The following is a 19,028-nucleotide window of genomic DNA, read 5'->3' on the forward strand; positions in this document are numbered from 1 at the left end:
AGAGCTCGGTCTCTGAGTGTGCTCATATGCAAGTGTCGTCAGCGTACTGCAGCCTGATGACAGAGGTTGGGGTGATTTTGGTTCTGGAATGGAGGCTTCGTAAGTTGAGTAGTTTCCCGCTCGTCCTGTAGAGTAACTGCAGTCCGGCGGGGAGCTTCATGGAGATGGGGTGGAGTGTTGCGGTGAGGAAAATGAAAAAGAGTGTTGGTGCGATGACACAGCCTTGCTTGACCCAAGTTTGCACCTGTATTGGTTCTGTGGCAGATCCATTGGTAAGGATCATGGCTTGCATGACATCATGCAGCAGTTGGAGAATGGTGACAAACTTCTGCAGGCAGCCAAATTTGAGGAGGATGCTCCACAGTCACTCCTGGTTGATAGAGTCGAAAGCCTTTGTGAGGTTAAAGAAGGCCATGAATAGAGGTTGCTGCTAACGCCTAAGGAGTTCTCCTTCTGATGAAATGCCTAGCACATGGTCTGATCATAACGAGCACCCTTTTCCGTCAGAGAAACAAATACAAGACCTCATGGCAACACCCTCACTCCAAACATTGACACCTGCTTGACTACATCTTCATCCGAGCGAGAGACTGCAAGGATGTTTGCACCACCCATACCATAGCAGGAGCTGACGACTGCTGGACTGACCATCGTCCTATTCAGGCTACTATCTCCATCAGCCTGGCCCAAAAACGGCAGCAGCAGTTCACCTCAGACAGCGCCTCATAAATAACCTCGCGACACTCAACGAACAGGAACCACAGAATATCCAGAGTGCCTCGTCAGCCCTTAAATCAACCATAATCAGCAACTGCAAGGATACTTTTGGTTTTTCCACCAGGAAACATCAAGACTGGTTTGAAGAGAACGACCAGGAGGTCCATGAGCTACTAAATCGCAAGTGCAAGGCATTCCTGAACTGAAAATACTGCCAAAATTTGAGAGAAAGAAAGCAGGTTTACAGAAAAATGAAGGCTGAAGTCCAACAAAAAACTCGTGACAAAGAACAGATGGGTGGAAAGAGTGCAGGAAGTACAGCAACTCGCTGACAGCCATGACACGTGTGGATTCTTCAGTGCAGTCAAAACCATTTACAGCTCAAGCAACCAAGGACCTACCCCAATGAGAACTAAGAACGGAGTGGCAGCACTCATCAAGGACAGAGAGGCAATCGGCACCTGTTGGAAGGAGCACTTTGAGGATTTCAACTGACACTCAGTCTTTGACGTGAGTGCCCTTGACCACGTCCCACAGCATGCTATCCACCACCACCTCAGCACAATCCCAGCCCGACAGTAGGTTGAAAAGGCCATTCGACAGCTAAGAACCAACAAGGCCACCGGCGCAGACTGAATCCCCACCAAAATACGAAAATATGGAGGAGAAGTACTCTTGACATGAATACATGACCTCATTTCCCTCATCTGGAAGGAGGAGAGCATGCCAGGGGATGTCCAATATGCCATAATTGTGACCAGAAAAAGGAGGGCCTCTTGTAGTCTTCTGGTGAAACTCAACATAAACTCGAGAACAGATCCTCATCTTTCCATTAGGCAGTCGACAGCCGTCTGGACCCCGAGTTCAACAATTTCAGACCAGAATCTCTTCCCCAGTTAGCTTCCTTTTTCTTTGCAGATTTCAGTTTTGCTCCTGCTTTTGCTTTTGGCCCTGAGCCATTCATCAATCTGCCATGTCACCTCCACAAGACATCTTTTTTCTTATTTATCCCACGCCCTGCACCACTGACTCTTTTGTCATTTAATCTATCCTGTCTTCCATCCTATCACAGACCTTCCCTTTTATTATTTTCCACCTTCCTCTCCCAACTTGCTTAAAACCTGCTCCATTACTGTGTTTTCCCTGTTCTGATGAAAGATCATTAACTTAAGACATTAACTCTGTTTCTTTCTCCACATATGATGCCTGACTTGTTGTGTTTATTTTTAACTCACATTTTCACATCCACAGTGCTTTAGTTTTGTATTTGTTATCCAGAGACCTGGTTAATGGTCCAGAGACAAGAATTCAGATTCCACCAGGACAGCTGGAGAATTTAAATTCAGTTATAAATAAACCTAGAACAAGTGAGGAGCAACAACAGTGACCAGTGTCATAAAACCCATCCAGTTCACCAGTGTCTTTTAGAGAAGAAAATCTGCTGCTCTTACTCCTTTTGGCCTCTATCTGAATCCAGACCCATAGCAATGTGTTTCATTCTCAACTGTCCTCTGAAATGGCAGAGCAAACCATCCAGTAGTATCAAAACACTATGGAAAAGGTACAATGAGAATAAAAGTTGACTTTGAGCAGCCACCAGATTTGGATACAATAAAGGCAATCCTAGCTCAATCGATCCTGCAAAGTCCTCCTTGTCAATGGAGGAAGTACCAAAATTGAGACAGCTGTACCACAGATTGGTAACAGCCTGACAAATTCATAGTCACAGATTTGTACCTTTCTGTCAACATATAAGACTCCTCCATCACCAAACCTGGTTATGTTCAACAGACACACCAGAGGTGCTGGTATACAGTCAGGAGGGAGTGACCCTGGGAGGCCGCAACATTGACTCCAGATGCCATGAAGTCTTATGGCATCAGGCCAAACATGGGCGAGAAAACCTGCTGATTACCACATACTGTCACTGCCCCAGTGACTGAATCAGTACTCTTCCATGTTAAGCACCACTTGCAAGAAGCACTGAAGGTAATGGGCACAGAATATACTTTGTCCATCACCAAGAGTGGCTCAGTAGCACCACTGCTGTCTGTGTCCTAAAGGACATAGCTGCCAGATGGGGCCTGCAGCAGGTGGTGAGAGAGCCAACAGAAAGGAAAGACCTACTTGACCTCATCTTCACCAATCTACGTGTTACAGATGCATCTAACTGTCCATGACAAGATTAGCATGAATGACCACCGCACAGTTCTTGCAGGAACAGGGTCCCATCTTCTCACTGAGAAGACTCTTCGTTGCATTCCACCACTGTGCTTAATGGGACAGATTCAGAACAGTTCTATCAGCTCAAAACTGGGCATCTATGAGGCACTGTAAGCCATCATAAGTGGAATAGTATTCCACAATACCATTCTGTAACCTCATGGCATGGCATATCCCTCACACTACAATTACCATCAAACCAGGAGACCAACCTTGGTTCAACAAGAATTAGATCAGCATGAAAAGAGTAACTGACTTAAAAATCAGGTGCCAATCTGATGAAACTGCAACACAGGACTACTTGCATGCTAAACAGAGGAAGCAACGTGCTATAGATAAAGCTAAGCAGTTACACAACTACTGGATCAGATCAAAGCTTTGCGATCCTGCTATATCCTGTGAATGACAGGAGGCAATTAAATAACTAACAGGAAGAGGAGGGTCCATGAACAACCCCAACCTCAATGATGGTCGAGGCCAGCATGAGTGCAAAAGACAAAGCTGAAGCAGTTGCAAGCTTCCTCGGCTAGAAATCCTGAGTATATGGTCTATCTTGGCCTCCTTTTGAGGTCCTCAACATCACAAAAGCCAGTCTTCATCTAATTCAATTCACTCTATGTGATATCCAGAAACAGCTAAGTTAAGGCTACAAGCCCCAATAACATCCTGGCTATAATGCTAAAGGCTTGTGTTCCACATCTAGCCATGCCTCTAGCCAAAATTGCCCTGGGATATGTACTGTCCACAAAACACAAGGCAAATCCAATCTAGTTTACTCTCAGTTATAAGCAAAGTGATGGGATGGAACATCGTTAGTACTAACATGTCACTTAATCATCAATGCTTTTTTGGGTTACCCCAATACCACCTCACTCCAGAGCTCATCACAACCTTGGTCCTAACCTGGAGAAAAGAGCTGACTTCCAGAGGTGAGGTGAGAGTGACTGTCATTGACATTAAAGCAGCATTTGACCGAGTATGGCACCGAAGTGCCCGAATAAAATTGAAGTCAATGGGAATCTCTATTTGTTGGAGTCATGCCTAACTTAAAGGAAAATGTTTGTGGCTGTTGAAGGGCAATCATCTTTGCCCAGGACACTGCTGCAGAAGGGGAGTGTCCTCAGCCCAACCATCTTCAGCTACTTCATTAATGATTTCCAACATAAGGATAGAAATGAGGACGCTTACTGATGATTGCACAGTGATCAGTACCATTCTAGGCTCCTCAAATAATGAAGCAGACCCTGCCTGAATGCAGTAAGACAACATTCAGGCTTGGGCTGATAAGTGGCAAGTAAAAATTGTGCCACACAAGTGCCAGGTATTGACCATCTCCAAAAAGAGAATCTAACAACATCCCCTTGACATTCAAAGCCATTACCATCAGCGAATCCCCATCAAAATTCTGGGGTTACCATTGACCAGAAACTTAACGGGACCAGTTATAGATATACTGTGGGTGGATCAGAAGCTGGGTATACTGTGGCAAGAGACTCACCTCCCCATTCCCCAAAGCCTTTCCACTACCTACAAGGCACAAGTCAGGAGTGTGTTCGAATACCCTCCACTTGCCTGGATGAGTGCGGCCCCAACAACACTCAAGAAACTCAACGGTATCCAGGACAAAGCAACCCACTTGATTGACAGCCCATCCACCACCTTAAATATTTGCCCCCTCCATCACCAACTCACTGTGGCTACAGTGTACATAATATACAAGAAGCATGGCAACAATTTGCCAAGGATTCTTCAATAGTACCTCCCAATCCACAACTTCTATCACCTAGAATAGGCTTGTCCACCTCACGGCCCACAAAGCCCCACTATGCGGCCCACAAAGCAATTATGGAAAATGCTATGTGTTAGTGGGTAGGGAGAGTGGGTGTATGTGAGGGGAACATAGTTTTGTGTGTGAGTGAAGGGCAAATGGTTTTGTGTGTGTGAGAAAGCGATGGGGGTAAGAAGGATGGGAGATTGTGAGATTGGCTCACTCCCACTCTCCGGGCTCTCATTCACTCCTCATCCCCACACACAGTGGGTAAGGGTGAATGAATGAGCACCCTGAGACTGGGAGTGAGCTGGACACACACTCGCCCTTTCACATTCTAATTATCATCTTTATTTCACATTTTTAAAAAATTGTCAATTTATTGTTGGGACTTTTTTTGCTCAGTAGGTTGTTTCTTTTCAGACACCAGCTTCTTTTTTGAAATTTAACTTTAAAGTTGTGCGAAACCTTATCTTTCTGAAATTTGCTCATCGCACCTCACCCCACCGAATGTGAGAAAAATTGAAATGTGGACCCCCACATGAAAAGGTTGGGCAAGCCTGACCTAGAAGGACAAAAGCAGAAGGCACTTGGGAACACATTCACCTACAAATTTCCCTCCAAGTTCTACACCTTTCTAATTATCTCTGACTTTGCTCAGATCAGCCATCTCAACACAGACCAAGGATCAAAACTCATATCTATCTATACTGCCTGCTACTGAAAAAACATACTCATCCATTTGAGGAGATTTGACTGACCAATATTTTGTCCAAATTTGACTGATTGAAATCCCCAATATCATCCTTTGTAAATGCTATGGTGACATGCTTTAACTTTTTAATTCTCCTCACTGCTATTGAAAATGTTCAATCACACCATGCTCCTCCAAAATATCTGCTGTTGCCTACTTTCAGAGCACCATTCTTGCTTGGTTCAATTTCTTTCTTTCACAGCATAGCCAGCATGTCTCCATCAATGGCTTCTCCTACAAAACTTAGTTACCTCAGGAGTGCACCGAGGTACATCCTGATCCACTTCTAATTTCTGTGTATACTGCACCGTTAGTGACATCATTCTTAGACATGGAGACAGGTACACTAACACCTAGCCATTAGTGTCAAGTCCACGACCACCATTGTATTGTTGATTGCTTGTTCAACATCATTGTCTATGAACCAGAACTTTCCTCGGTTTGAGTGAGGTGGCTTGGTCTTGCCATTCAGCACCTTCAAAAACTTCACATGCTAGCCATTCTATTCCAACCTCCTCCCCAGCTGCTAGTTCAAATTGAATCCATCTCAGTGTCCTGATCTGAGCTTCAGACTTCATCCAGTATCAACACTTCCTACTTCTATGTCACCACTAAGAAACCATTGTTGCTTTTGTTACCTACAGGCTTGACTTCTCTAAAATTCTTACTTGTCTTCCATAATCACCCTACATAAATGTCATTCAAAATCCTTCCACTCTAATCTTCACGCACTTAAGTCTTACTGCCATTTCGCCCCTAGCCACAATTTCCTATCGACTCTACAGCAACCAAACCGTTGAATTCAAAATCCTTAATAATATTTGTAAATCCCTCCATGATCTGCCTCAACACACTGTTATCTCCAGCTCAGTATGCCAACGCATGCCCTCCATCTTCAACCTCCTTTGCAATCTCTCTTCCCAACATTCCATCTGTGGTGGCAGAATCTTTAGTTACCTCTGCTCTAGACTCTTGGACTTGCTTCTAATCCCTTGATACCTCATCAAAACCTATCCCATTAATTATGTCTTTAGTCACCTCTTCTACGATTGATCTATTTACTCCTTGGTGCCCCTTTCACTCATGTATAGCATAATAAACATTCCAAGATGCTTAAGGTGCTAAATGCAAGTTGTTTTATGGCTGTTAAAGCCAATGAAGGAGCTTTTCTGGTTTTGCTACATTGCCATAATCATCAGAAATAACAACATCCAATTCAAATCAGCAAACTTGTTCAAACTGGAGAAAATTAAGGCTAGAGTAATTTTCTAAGCTTGGATGCTGTATGAACAGCATCTGGAACTGTAAAGGATGCCAGTGTAGGCTGTATCATATGGAGCTATTACCAATGAATTTGCCAATAATTTGACCACAGAATGGTGAGATAAGAATTCAATCTCACAGCAAGATGCACATCTCAACTATTATATAATAGGAAGGGACTAAAAGTGCGTTCCCAGTGGGAAAGGAAAAGTAATCAGACTGCCTATCATCTTGGCAATTGTGCAACTGCCTGCAGCCAGCACTACAGCAGCATGGTTGGAGGCTGCACTCTTGGACGGAGGTGACCAAAGAGGAATTAGGGTAGAAAATAGTTAAATGACTAAAATGAAGCGTTTTAATAACTGCATGTTACTTGCACCAGAGGATTGGAAAAGGTGAATGCCACAGGTCAGCATTTACTAAATGATTGAGACTCGAGTACACAGATCACTATCCTGAAATTTTCAGATATCATAAAATCATACTGTTTGGCAAATAGTGAGCATACATTCAAGATCTTCAGCAATACGTAGGCAGATTAGCAGACACTGACAGAGGCAATTTAATGTGAATAAGAGGGAGAATATACATTTTGGAAGAAAAAATAACAAGGAATGGACTATAAAAGGAATGGAAAGACACTAAAGGTTGTTAACATAGAATTGTTAGAGCATGGAATGGTTGCTACAGGGAGGAGTTGAGACAGAGACCATTGCACTTTTAAAGGGAAAATCAGATAAATATTTGAAGCAGAGGAAGAGGACAATGCAATTATTTTTGGGTTACTGTAGCAAAAAACTGGCACAAACTTGGTGGATTTAACAGCCTCTCTGTACGGTAAACCTATCAATCATTCCCAAAAAAGTAATTGTTTCTCCTAATTTCAATTTATCTTAATTTCAATTTGATGACATCGAAACATTTTTAATAGGGTCTTTAAAAAATTCCTGGTAAGTTGGTTTCCATCATGGCTGTTGGCAAGCATATGCCATGTCATATAATTATATAGTTTTATTCTGCAGAATGTTAGGTTTGAGCATTGCCCAATCCACAACCATCAAGATGCTGTTTGTTGAGTAATATGTCTGAGAATTAACTTATTAATTCCTGTTTTAAAACATTGATCATTTAACATTTCATTCGGTATAGATCTCACGTTAGCCCCATATCTGAAAGCATTTGTGCACAGAACTTCTAGGAGTAAATTCATTATCCAAACCAAACTGAGTCAAGTTTTGTACCTCAAACTGTTTTCTAATTCCTGCTGCATCCAACCTATTGGGTGTTTTATGACCCCTCAGTTCTTATGAGCAGATTGCCAGATAGGGATGAGGGCAATGTTTCTTTCAAAATTGAATTGAGAAAATTGACCGCAAACAATATGCCATACTTTTAATTTTTTTTCTGCAGTGTTTAACTCGAACAAGGACTGTGCAGTACCTTCTTGGCTGTTACACACAGCTAAGTGGGAACATTAAATGATGACGTAACATATTTTCATACCATGGTGTTACTTCCCATCATTGCTTTTTCCAAACCATAGCTTTGCTGTGCAAAACATTTGATGTATGCCCTATACTTAACCTTTTTAAATTGATGCAGACTTTTCCTTGCACACCCTAACATGGTGAACAAAAGCCTAATAACATAATTAACTTTTACCAGCTAATTTAGTTAATAATCTAAATATGCCTATCCTTTTTTCTGTAAAAATAATGCAATAACATATTACCTCCAAAAATCCTGGGAACAGAGGAGTTTAGGCTGTGCAGCAGCTGATCAACTAGCTACTATTCATCAGCTCACTTCTGTCTTTGACTTGTACCCAGTCTCCAGCTCCAAAATGTTGCACATCATTTCATCAGTAGAGATAAAATGTACAATGAATTAGATAAAAAAAACAATAGATTTTTCATTCAAATCTATCAAAGAGCCAAAAGGAAATGAAAATACATCTTAAGGAAAATAGCAAGCAAATCGTACAAATGCATACACTACAGCTGAACATACATGATAGCATCAATATAGAAGAGCAATTAAAAAGAATCAAACTTACTGAAGGATAAAAGAACCATAAAATCAACCTCAAAGGAAATAGGGGGACATCTAGCTTGCTCAGATAGCAAGCACTTGCAATTTTTGGACACCTTTTGACTGTATAAATGGGCAGCAAAACTCAAAATAATAAAAAATCATAGATTAGAATCACAAAATGGTTACAACATAGGAGGCCATTTACTCCATACCAGTTCTCTGAGAGCAAATCACCCAAATCTCACTCCATCTCCCTTTTCCCTGTAGTTGTGCAAATCTTTTCTCTGCAGATAATCATCCAATTCTGGTTCAATGTTGTTTTTGTACTCTATGCCTCTATTGATCAAACCCAGGTTCCCATGTCTTATGGAGCTTTCTCAACCTGCATTGACACCTTCAATGATGTGTGCATATACCCCTGGTCCCTCTGCTCTTGCAGCCCCTTTAAAATTGCAAGGGATACAAATAACTTTAGCAGTACAAATATGTATTTTAGCCAAATTATTTACTTTTTGTGGTTTCTTAAATTTTACTTTTACCTGTAAAAATTGGGATATTTTTCTACATTATAAAGCCATAGCCAAAAATAATTTTCATAATTAACAGTGATTCATGAAGTGCTGACTTCCCCTGAAGGACTTTTCAGTAACTTTTACTTTACAGTGGTGCTGCTGATTCACGACATGAAAATCTTGTGCTACTTAAAACAACCAAATATAAACTTAAGTCGGGAAAACTGCATCTCTGCTGCCAGTTGAGCACCCAGACTGGTGATCAATCTGGTTTTAGTAGCACTGAACCCTGGTTAAAAATCAATCCTGTGACTGCAACCATGTCATGTTCTTGCTCATCTCTGCAGGCATTTGATACAGCTGACCACTGTCTTCCTCTCTAGTACCACTTCTCCATAGTACTGTCTTTTCAGTGTTCTATTTGCAGATACCCCGATATAACCAGCGTATCTCCAACAATGATTTCCTCCCATGCTCCAAATTTCCATTCTTGTACTCACCTTCACAGACTGCATCTCAATACTGCCCATAAACATGTTTAGTTTTATTGCTGTACTACCACCCCTCAATTCCACAACTGTCATGCCAGCTGGCACTAAGTTGCAAATTCCACAAATTCAACCAAATTTTGGTTACCTTCCTTCTAACTCGTGAAGCACCTCAAGACAGGCTTGAAAACCAGTTACATGTTTACACCATTTACACAAATTGGAATATGTATTATACGCTCAAGGTGGCTCAGCACTTGTTTCAGCCAACATTCTAATTTCCTCTAAAGATTTTTTCTAAAAAAGCAGAATATTCCATTTGGTAGCTCCCTAATCCTGGAGGCTGATTAGATAAATGATGGTCTCTTTTCCCCATCCCCCATCACAACCACCTACAAAAAAATACAGAGAACTGGACAGCACTACTTAAGACTACAATAGTGTAGCCCTATAGAAGCAATTTATATTAAATTATATAGAATTAAGAATGTACTTAAATATGTCCATAAAGGGACAAAAATGGAAGAATCTGCTGCAAGTCACTATGCACTGAACCCTTCTGGATATATAAAGATAGAATCAATGTTTGGTTGAATGGTTTTAATAATCAAGAGAATATACCAACATTAATTATGCAGGCTGACATGAACAATGGTTTTCTAGGATCTCACTTGGAAATGCATCATTGTCATCAGGAATGAAATGTTTGAGGAGGAAGATTTGCTTATTTTCTGTATGGGGTAGATTTGAGCTCAGAGGTGGAATGGATGATGTGCTTATTTACATTACTCAGTTTCCAATGGTAGTTGCATTTTACTTTTAAAATACCTTCCTTACCAATTTGCTTGCTTTCGTTCCTTTCAGGAAGGCAATCCTTCATTTGTAGGGCAAGGGGGCAGTTGATTTGGGGTAGATATCCATAAGGCATGTTTTGATATCTTGTGGAGATAGTGATTACTCATGAGAACCTGGAATACATACTTATTGTCTGGAATACATCACAGCATTCCAAAGACTTCCAGCAGTTATTGGGTAGTAATCATATGGTAGAACCATGGTCAATTTTAACCCTCTTTGCCAAACTGAAAAGCATCAAAGTCAATTATACAGCAGTTATGTGAACAGCTTAGACCACTGATCTGCAAAACTCAATTCCTCATCATTAGATTAAGTTATTAAAACAGCTCCCTCATTTTGCTTTAGCTTAAAATACTTTGTAGTTCTATCGAATCCGACTTTGTACAAAATGCCTTTCAATATTTACCCATTTAAAAATTAGTTAATTTCTCAGAATATAAGTACATTAGCTTTTTTTCATAGTGCTCAATGAATAATGCCTTTATTATGCCTCAGAGTACTTTTAGTTGTTCAATATTGGTGATTTATAATGATTTTAATCTCAATCATCAAGGAGAGGGTAGAGGAAAGACTGAAATAAACCACTAAATGCCATAAACCAACCAGTTCCCACAACTTTATGCATTATTGTCAGCATATAAAATGTAGGTTAAGGCTCTAATAGTTAAATAAGCTAATCACTCCTGACCCAAAATATTCTCCTGCGTCTTGCTTTGCTATATAATACATCAATTACCTTCTGTTTAAAAGTCAAGTGGAGGTTCAAAAAGTGAAACTGTTCAATTTAATGCATATTTGTAATAGTTACATTCAAGATACACTCGTAGTGTATTCAGGCATCATTCAGAATTCAGCCAACTCCTGATTGCATATAAAGTAGAATTAACTTTCAACTTTGGTACTGAGTCCTCAATTCTTTTTTATTAAAGTTCTGTAACAGAATATCACCACAGGGTTACAGGAATTTGCAAAAAATATTAATGTTCTTCTGCCAGACCACCACGTGGTTTTTATTGGTAGATACTCAAGGTCCCAACTTCATCATCCTTGGTTCTGAATTTTTCCAGATTTTTTTTTTACAATAGCTTCTGTGTCAATTTCAGCCAGTTTGGTGTTTCCATCCAGTTCCCCAGCTTTCCAGTGTGATTTTCTGCACTCCAAACACCGCTCCTTCATTTCCCATCTTTGTCGTCATCTGCCACACTACTGCAAAGTACAAAATCACCATTGCTCAACCATGACACCTTTGATCACAAGCTGTTAAAAAAAGTGCAGCATAATGCAATATTGATTTTTGTTGAAGCACATTAAAAGGTTAACTAAATAGAGCAGCCACAACTGTTTTGCAACCCAAGTGAATAGATGATCATTCATTTTTAACACATTTTACATATAAGTCACACTGTGCATTTTATTAGCACAAGTACAACTATGATCTGCAATGATCTGCATTGTAACAGTGCACATTGCAATTTAAATTGTGTTGAGAATGATGAACTGGTTACTCATGAGAAAACAACTGCCTGGAAAAGGATAACCAGTGTATTTTACTCCTAACCTCGAAGGCCCTTTTCAAGAGAAAGCTTAACGTTGCACAAGTTAAACAAAGACCATTTTTTACAGCAAAGTTCAACCCATTTTTTTCTTTTTAATAGTTTGTTGCATATACAGATGGCTCATCCATACACTCAACCAATTACAGTACTTTGTTTTTTCTGCTTGGATATTAGAGCTTTATGTTAAAGTCCAATTTTACATGCTATTAGGTTTTTGTTCTTACTGAATTAGTCTCACCAGTGCTTACAATTTCACTGTATCCAAATTTATTATTTTTTAAAAAAGACTTGTACATAGAGAGCTTAAAAAAGGGCACTGAGGGCATTGCCATTTTCAGCAGCAATGGAATATCATTGACTCTTTTATAGCCAAAATCCCAATCAAAACCAGAGGTGGTGGCTACAGGCAAGACACCTCAATTTTTAAACTTAATGTCTCCACTTATATTTAGATCACAAATCCCTTGAATTTGTAGAACAGCATATAAACTTGCTATTCAATACAGAAGGCTAGAAGGTTTTCATAATATCAAAGTGCTATTTATGCATTTACAAATACACATCTGCCATTATGTAGTGTTATGTTCTGTGTCTGATAGTCTACATCTGAATACAATCATTTTTAATATTGGCATGAACAGGAAAATTTGGAGACGATTTTTGTGAGTTACCCACCTGCTGTGTCTTATTTACATTAAAAATGAACTTGAAATGTGGAAAACCAGACTAATACTAACACTATCATGGATGTAAACACTGGAGGCGCCTGCTAGCCTAAACTACAGATGTGCTGAAATTATCCCAGAAGCCAATGATTTCCTTGCCTGAAATCAAATCAAGGAATAAGCTGTCAACATGACATTTCCCCTCGCTTTTCAGGTTCCTATGGTTTATTTTTTGTTAACACTAGTCTCTCTCTCAGGCCGATGTTCCTCTGAAACTTTTGTTTTTCTTTTCCAGAGGGCTCTCATGATCAAATTCTCACTTCTCTGGTCATTTTGTCCATTCCATGTAGTAGGAAGTTGAGTGGATTTTGTGGATGATGAGAACTGATTTTTTTTTTGTTTGGAACCACTACTGGAAGGAACAACACAAGCTTTCACTACAACCAGTCACACAGTACAAATGAATCAAAAGCGAACTCAATTCATTCCCGGGGCAGAACCACCAAAATTAAATGAAGCTGGCACTACTGGAGCATTGAACTTGTATCCACCATGTTTTTCAATCATTTTGGACTCTGCAATAAGAGGAAGAAGAGAAAAATCAAATAAGTTTTCCGTTGGAATTAATTGGCCCCAATGTTTTAAAATGTAAGTGCACTCGAAGTGGGAATAAGTATCAGATATTTGATTTTTAAAAATTCCAATGCTCAGGAATTAAAAGTACAAAAAGTTCTACAATTCTATATTGTTCAATTATATCACAACATTTCCAAATTGAATGGCCATCACTGTGGAACGGTGATTTTATGAACAAGGACCAAAGATTTCCAACATATTTCAGTGGTAAAATAATAGGCAATATTCAAATGAGTGCAGAACCCCCTTAAGAAGATCAGATTACTTAAGTACCTAGAGCAGCTCGTCTCTGATCTGCAAGAGTTCCAATGTCTTGCAACTGCTTCCTATGCTCATCAGTAAGATTACAGGTTAGGGCTTGGTACCAGGTTGGATCACAGTTTTGAATAGCTGGAAAGGAAAAAAATCAGATTGATAACAGCTACAATGGCATTTGAACTGTACTAATACGGTTGCAGTGATTACCAACAGTAATGAAAGATTAAATAATACGGTTTAAATCCTAGCTGCAGTCAGTCCTATTCTCAATGAAATAAACAGAAGTACATAGTATTCGTAACAAAATAAATGAATTAATGGCACTAATAAAGGTTGATGGGTATAATCTTATAGCCATTATTGAGGCATGGGTACAAGGAGATCAAAGCTGGGAACTAAATATTCAGGGGTTTGAGACTTTTCGAAAGGACAGGCAGGAAGGAAAAGGTGGTGGGGTAGCTTTGTTAGCACGAGATGGAATAAGTATGATAGCAAGAAATGATCTTGGATCGGAGGATGTAGTGGGTGTGAGTGTGTATGGGTGGAGGTAAGAAATAACAAGGGGAAGACAACACTGGCGGGAGTAGTCTAACAGTAGCTATACTATAGGACAGAGGATAAATCAGAATGAGGGCATTTAAAAAAGGCAGTATCATGGGTGATTTTAATCTTCATAATCTAATCAAGCAGAGTCAGCGTGACTTTATGAAGGGGAAATCATGTCTGACAAATTTATTAGAAGAGATAAAAGGGTCCCAGTACATGTAATATATTTGGATTTCCAAAAAGCATTCAATAAGGTACTGCACATAAGGCTACTTAATAACAAAAGAGTCCATGGTGTTGGGGGTAGTAGTATATTAGCACGGATAGAGAATTGGCTAACTAATAGAAGACAGAGTTGGGATAAGGGGGGAATTTTCTGGATGGCAACCTGTAACTAGTGGAGTGCCACAGGGATCAGTGCTGATGCCAATTATTTACAATATATATTAATGACTTGGATGAGGGAAGTGAATGTACTATCGCCAAGTTTGCAGATGACACAAAAATAGGTGGGAAGAAAAGCAGTGAGAATGACACAAAGTTGACAGAGGGATATAGACAGGTTAAGTGAGTGGACAACAACTTGGCAGATAGAATATAATGTGGGAAAATGTGAGGTTATGCACTTTGACAGGAAGAATAGAGAAGCTGAATATTATTTAAATAGAGAAAGACTGCAGAAAGCTGCAGCACAGAGGGATTTGGGGGTCCTCATGCATGAATCACAAAAAACTAGCATACAAGTTGAGCAGGTAATGGAATGATGGCCTTTACTTCAAAGGGAATGGAGTATAAAATTAGGGAAGTCTTACTAAAGCTATACAAGGCACTAGTTAGACCACACCTAGAATACTGTGAACAGTATTTGGTCCCCTTAACTAAAGAAAGATATACTGGTGTTGGAGGCAGTCTAGAGACGGTTCACTAGGTTGATCCTGGGTATGGTGGGATTTTCTTATGAGGAGAGGTCGAGTAGGTTGGGCCTGTACTTGTTGGAGTTAAGAGTGAGAGGCAACCTTATTGAAACATATAAGATTCTTAGGGAGCTTGACAGGGTAGATGCTGAGAGGTTGTTTCCCCTTTTGAGAGAGTCTCTGACCAGAGGGCATAATCTCAGAGTAAGGGGTCACACCCACTTAAAACAGAGGTAAGGAGGAATTTCTTCTCTGAGGGTAGTGAATCTGTGGAATTCTTTACCACAGAGGGCTGTAGAGGCTGGGCCGTTAGGTATATTCAAGGCTGAGATAAACAGATTTTTAATCAGCAAGGGAATCAAGGATTATGGGGAAAGGCAGAGCAGACTCAATGGGCCAAATGGTCTACTTCTATGTCTTATGGTCTAAGTGCAATTGAAAAGTCTATAAACTCCATTAGTATTCTTGGTTATTGTGGTGGGGCTAAGATCTTACACCATATTTTTATGAAATATGTACATCAATCATCATGGCTAATTCCTAAAAGTTTAAAATTGGATAATGACCTTTTAAAATGACTAAAGCCATGACTGGCTGTGACCTTCAAACAACAGGGGCTAATCCGGCAGTATCAAAGAAATTTGTGCCTTGTGATCTCTGAAGAGACGCTAACAACCCCTGTGAGCTGCAGAGACCAAATTCAAACTGAATCATACAATGGTCATCTACACTTCATAAGCCAGGCCTGACCATCGGAGTCTACTAGTCTGCGAGGACAAAGAGCCCTTCAACCTTCCTTTCAAGTTCTTAATGTTTGGAACATTAAAATGTCAGGAACCCAGACCAAGGGATTTAGTCAAAGCCAAAGAGGAGAGGTGGAAGTCACTTGACATGACACCCCCCCTCCCAGCTGGGAGAACCAGTTATATGGTCTTGCTGAGCAAATCAGTCTGCATCTTCCATCTACCAAGCAGGAGCACAGAAAAGGGGCTCTATCCAGGTTTGAATGCCTGGCCCCCATCAATATTGTTTCTACTGGAGCTTCTATACCATTGCCTACAAGACTAATTTATCCCTGTGTGCCCCTCTCATCGTGGAAGTCATCTTCCATTGAATTATCCAATGTCAGTTTTCAGCCTGTCAACATCTGAAGGAATACACTATTGGACTTTGATTCTGGACTCACGTGAAACAATAATTCTTTGCTCTGTGGTCTTTGCCCTGAAAATCTCTCTTTCTTAATCCCTCGTTTAATGCATGAATACACAGAGGGCTACATAGAGACAACCCCTCCTGCATTTTGAGCGTGCGTGTGAATAAACTACCCCTCTGAGTTTACCCTATCTTGAGATTGCTGTGGGGTTATTAATAGAAACTGGATCACACCAAAACTGAGGAGTTGGTAAATAAGCCACTGCTTATAAAAGGGGTTTGGTTGCAGGTGGGGGGGGGGAATCAAAATCAAAGTACCTTTGTTTATGGACAGGTGGAGAGAGGAGTCAGGACTGTTTAAATTAAACCCCTCCTGTCTGTAACAGTTATAATAAGTAGTCAGGTGATAAATATTCAAAATGGAATATCTAAATACATCCCTGGAGTACCTGTCACTAAAAAATAAATCATGAAGGTCACAGCACAATATGGAACCATTCTGTTCCTAAGCCTCCACAACACTGAATATACTATGTTGGTGTCACAAATTGATAAGACATTTTCTTTCTCCACATTACCAGTTGAGAGTGTGCCCACATGTCCGAACAGCCTCTTGTGCAGAGGGTTAGTGGGCCAACACATCACTGAAGTGCTCTTGAGTTGTTTAAACCAGAATGTTCTGGTTTGTCTTTGTGGGCCAGTGATTACAGAGGAACCTCAGGTGTCACAGTTTATTTCAGTGTCCCCCATTAATTTACATATCTCTCAAGTTACTGCTATTACTTGAAATTGTAAATGAGTATTTATCAAGGCAACAGATACATTACAGCCATTTCCTATCTCTAGATGCACAAAATGAAGACAAGGTAAATCAGCAAGAAATATGTGCATTTAGGACCAAGTTGCTTGAGCTTCAATGACCAGGTTGCTCGTACTTGAAGGCCACAGGTTTGACTTTTCTAGTTGCAGATTTTTGTGAAAACTAAAACAGCATAAAACTCCAATTAATTAACAATTAAAATGCGTTCTTGCACATTTGATATTTTTAAGCTGTGACTTTGATCAATTCCTATATTTAGGACAGATAATCAATAGTCTCAATAAAAAGCAGACTTAGCAAGTTTGAATTAAGACTAAATTATATTTATATATACCAAAAGAGTCACCAATTAGGGTACTACAACTGGTTTTAATGTCCATAGATATGGAATGATAGACCCAGTCAGTAGTTCTGCTCCTGATCAACCATCTCATACTGGAAAGCGAGTTTGTGAGCTTTGACTGATGGCAGAACCAGTCTCTCACTATAATGCTCGTTGGTCCAATTGCTTGCTAACATTTACCATCAAGGCTCACACATGGAAAATGACCAAATGAAATAGAATAAAATCAAAAGCAAAACCTATTCATACTTTGCAGTACACTTTTGAATATCTGATATTCATCAATATTGCTGTCTTCATTATCAACAATGGTGCAGTATCCTTCAAGAGCAGTCTCTTCTGCATCATCATCTTCCCATTCTTCATCATCACCATCCTCCCCAGCTTGCTTCGCCAACATTTCTAGATACTCTTGTCCATCTTCATCAATATCATCTTCATCACTGCCCAGCTCTGTCAAAAATAAAAATTGCGGTTTCTCCAACATATGAGATCAAGAACATTCACACAATTAAAAACCAATTTAATTGGTTTGCTCAGTAATAAGGTTCAGTTGTAGATTTTGATCAGTGCAGCTGAAACTCACTACACATCAGTATTAGTTTCTGTTTATAGCAAAGTGAATGAGGTTCACTGATTTTATGTGCCAGTTGCATTTTCTTTTAACAACTTTTTTTGAAGAGGTATAATCATAACTAGTGCATTTGGTGGAGTCCCCCGTAAAATCCCCCAAAGAAGACAAAGCCACTAAGATGATAGTTTAAGGGAATTCTTTCAGCGAGTCCATTACACAGCATTAGGAATTTGGAGACTGCTTTGTCAATTTAAATTGTTTGAACAACCTTTTATTTCATTTTCTTCCCCCATCTCCATTTTGAACAAATATTTGCTGAAGCAGTAGATGCTTGCTTACTGTTAACTACAAATACATGCTTGAATATGCTCACACAATCTCATTCTCTATTTTGCCTTTGTTCACCATTAACTTTTAGTAATGAACTGTTCTTACCACTAATAGAGAATACTTGTAATCATTGATGTTGCAAATGCAATACAGCAAGAGGAAGATCAACCCACAAGATTGTTCCAGAACTTACTGTAGCCAGTAAAAGGGGTGCTCAACCCTTACAATATGAACATCTTATTTCAATGGGGTTCTTCCTGTTAAATCATTTTGAATATCACACCTTTGCCTTAAGCAACACATTACAAAAAAAGCACCTCCTCACCCCAGAGCAGAATTAGGGAGAGAGTATGGGCTTTAGGGGAATACGGGGTTATTCAGCACATCGATTGACTTTTTTTTTCAGGGACAGATGCAGAGAGTGGGGTTGAAGGGAGAAGTGGGATGTCAATGGGAAAGAATAAGGAAGTGATCAATGATAAGCTTGTCTGTGATTGAGACAATAGAAAGGTTACCCAAGTCAACCGGGTCAAAAGGGTGAAGTAATTCTACAATTTAAAGATTTTGTAACTTGCTTGCATCTGTATACCAATTTTTCAAGTAAAGTACTGGTAGGA

The 19,028-nt window shown here is 39.8% G+C and overlaps 1 protein-coding gene across 4 annotated transcripts in view; it reads right to left on the reverse strand.

Moving 5' to 3' along the window:
* Window positions 1–11,511: 11,511 nt before the first annotated feature.
* Window positions 11,512–19,028, reverse strand: part of ipo7 (importin 7) — a 69,240-nt gene continuing 61,723 nt past the window's right edge. Inside the window, exons 23-26 of one of the 4 annotated variants that reach the window (XR_013577575.1) lie at window positions 17,757–17,960; window positions 13,748–13,864; window positions 12,998–13,413; window positions 11,512–11,823 (exon numbers count right to left, since the gene is read on the reverse strand). Coding sequence is in view for 3 of the 4 variants with exons in the window: in XM_078549169.1 (XP_078405295.1) it covers window positions 11,717–11,823; window positions 13,390–13,413; window positions 13,748–13,864; window positions 17,757–17,960 (452 nt within the window). In the remaining variant the exon portion in view is untranslated. Of the gene's footprint in view, window positions 13,414–13,747; window positions 13,865–17,756; window positions 17,961–19,028 lie in introns of all 4 variants that reach the window. The other 3 variants (XM_078549169.1, XM_078549171.1, XM_078549170.1) reach the window with 3 other exon arrangements.

This window comes from Cetorhinus maximus, chromosome 9, assembly GCF_964194155.1.
Source record: "Cetorhinus maximus chromosome 9, sCetMax3.hap1.1, whole genome shotgun sequence".
Lineage (NCBI taxonomy): Eukaryota > Metazoa > Chordata > Chondrichthyes > Lamniformes > Cetorhinidae > Cetorhinus > Cetorhinus maximus.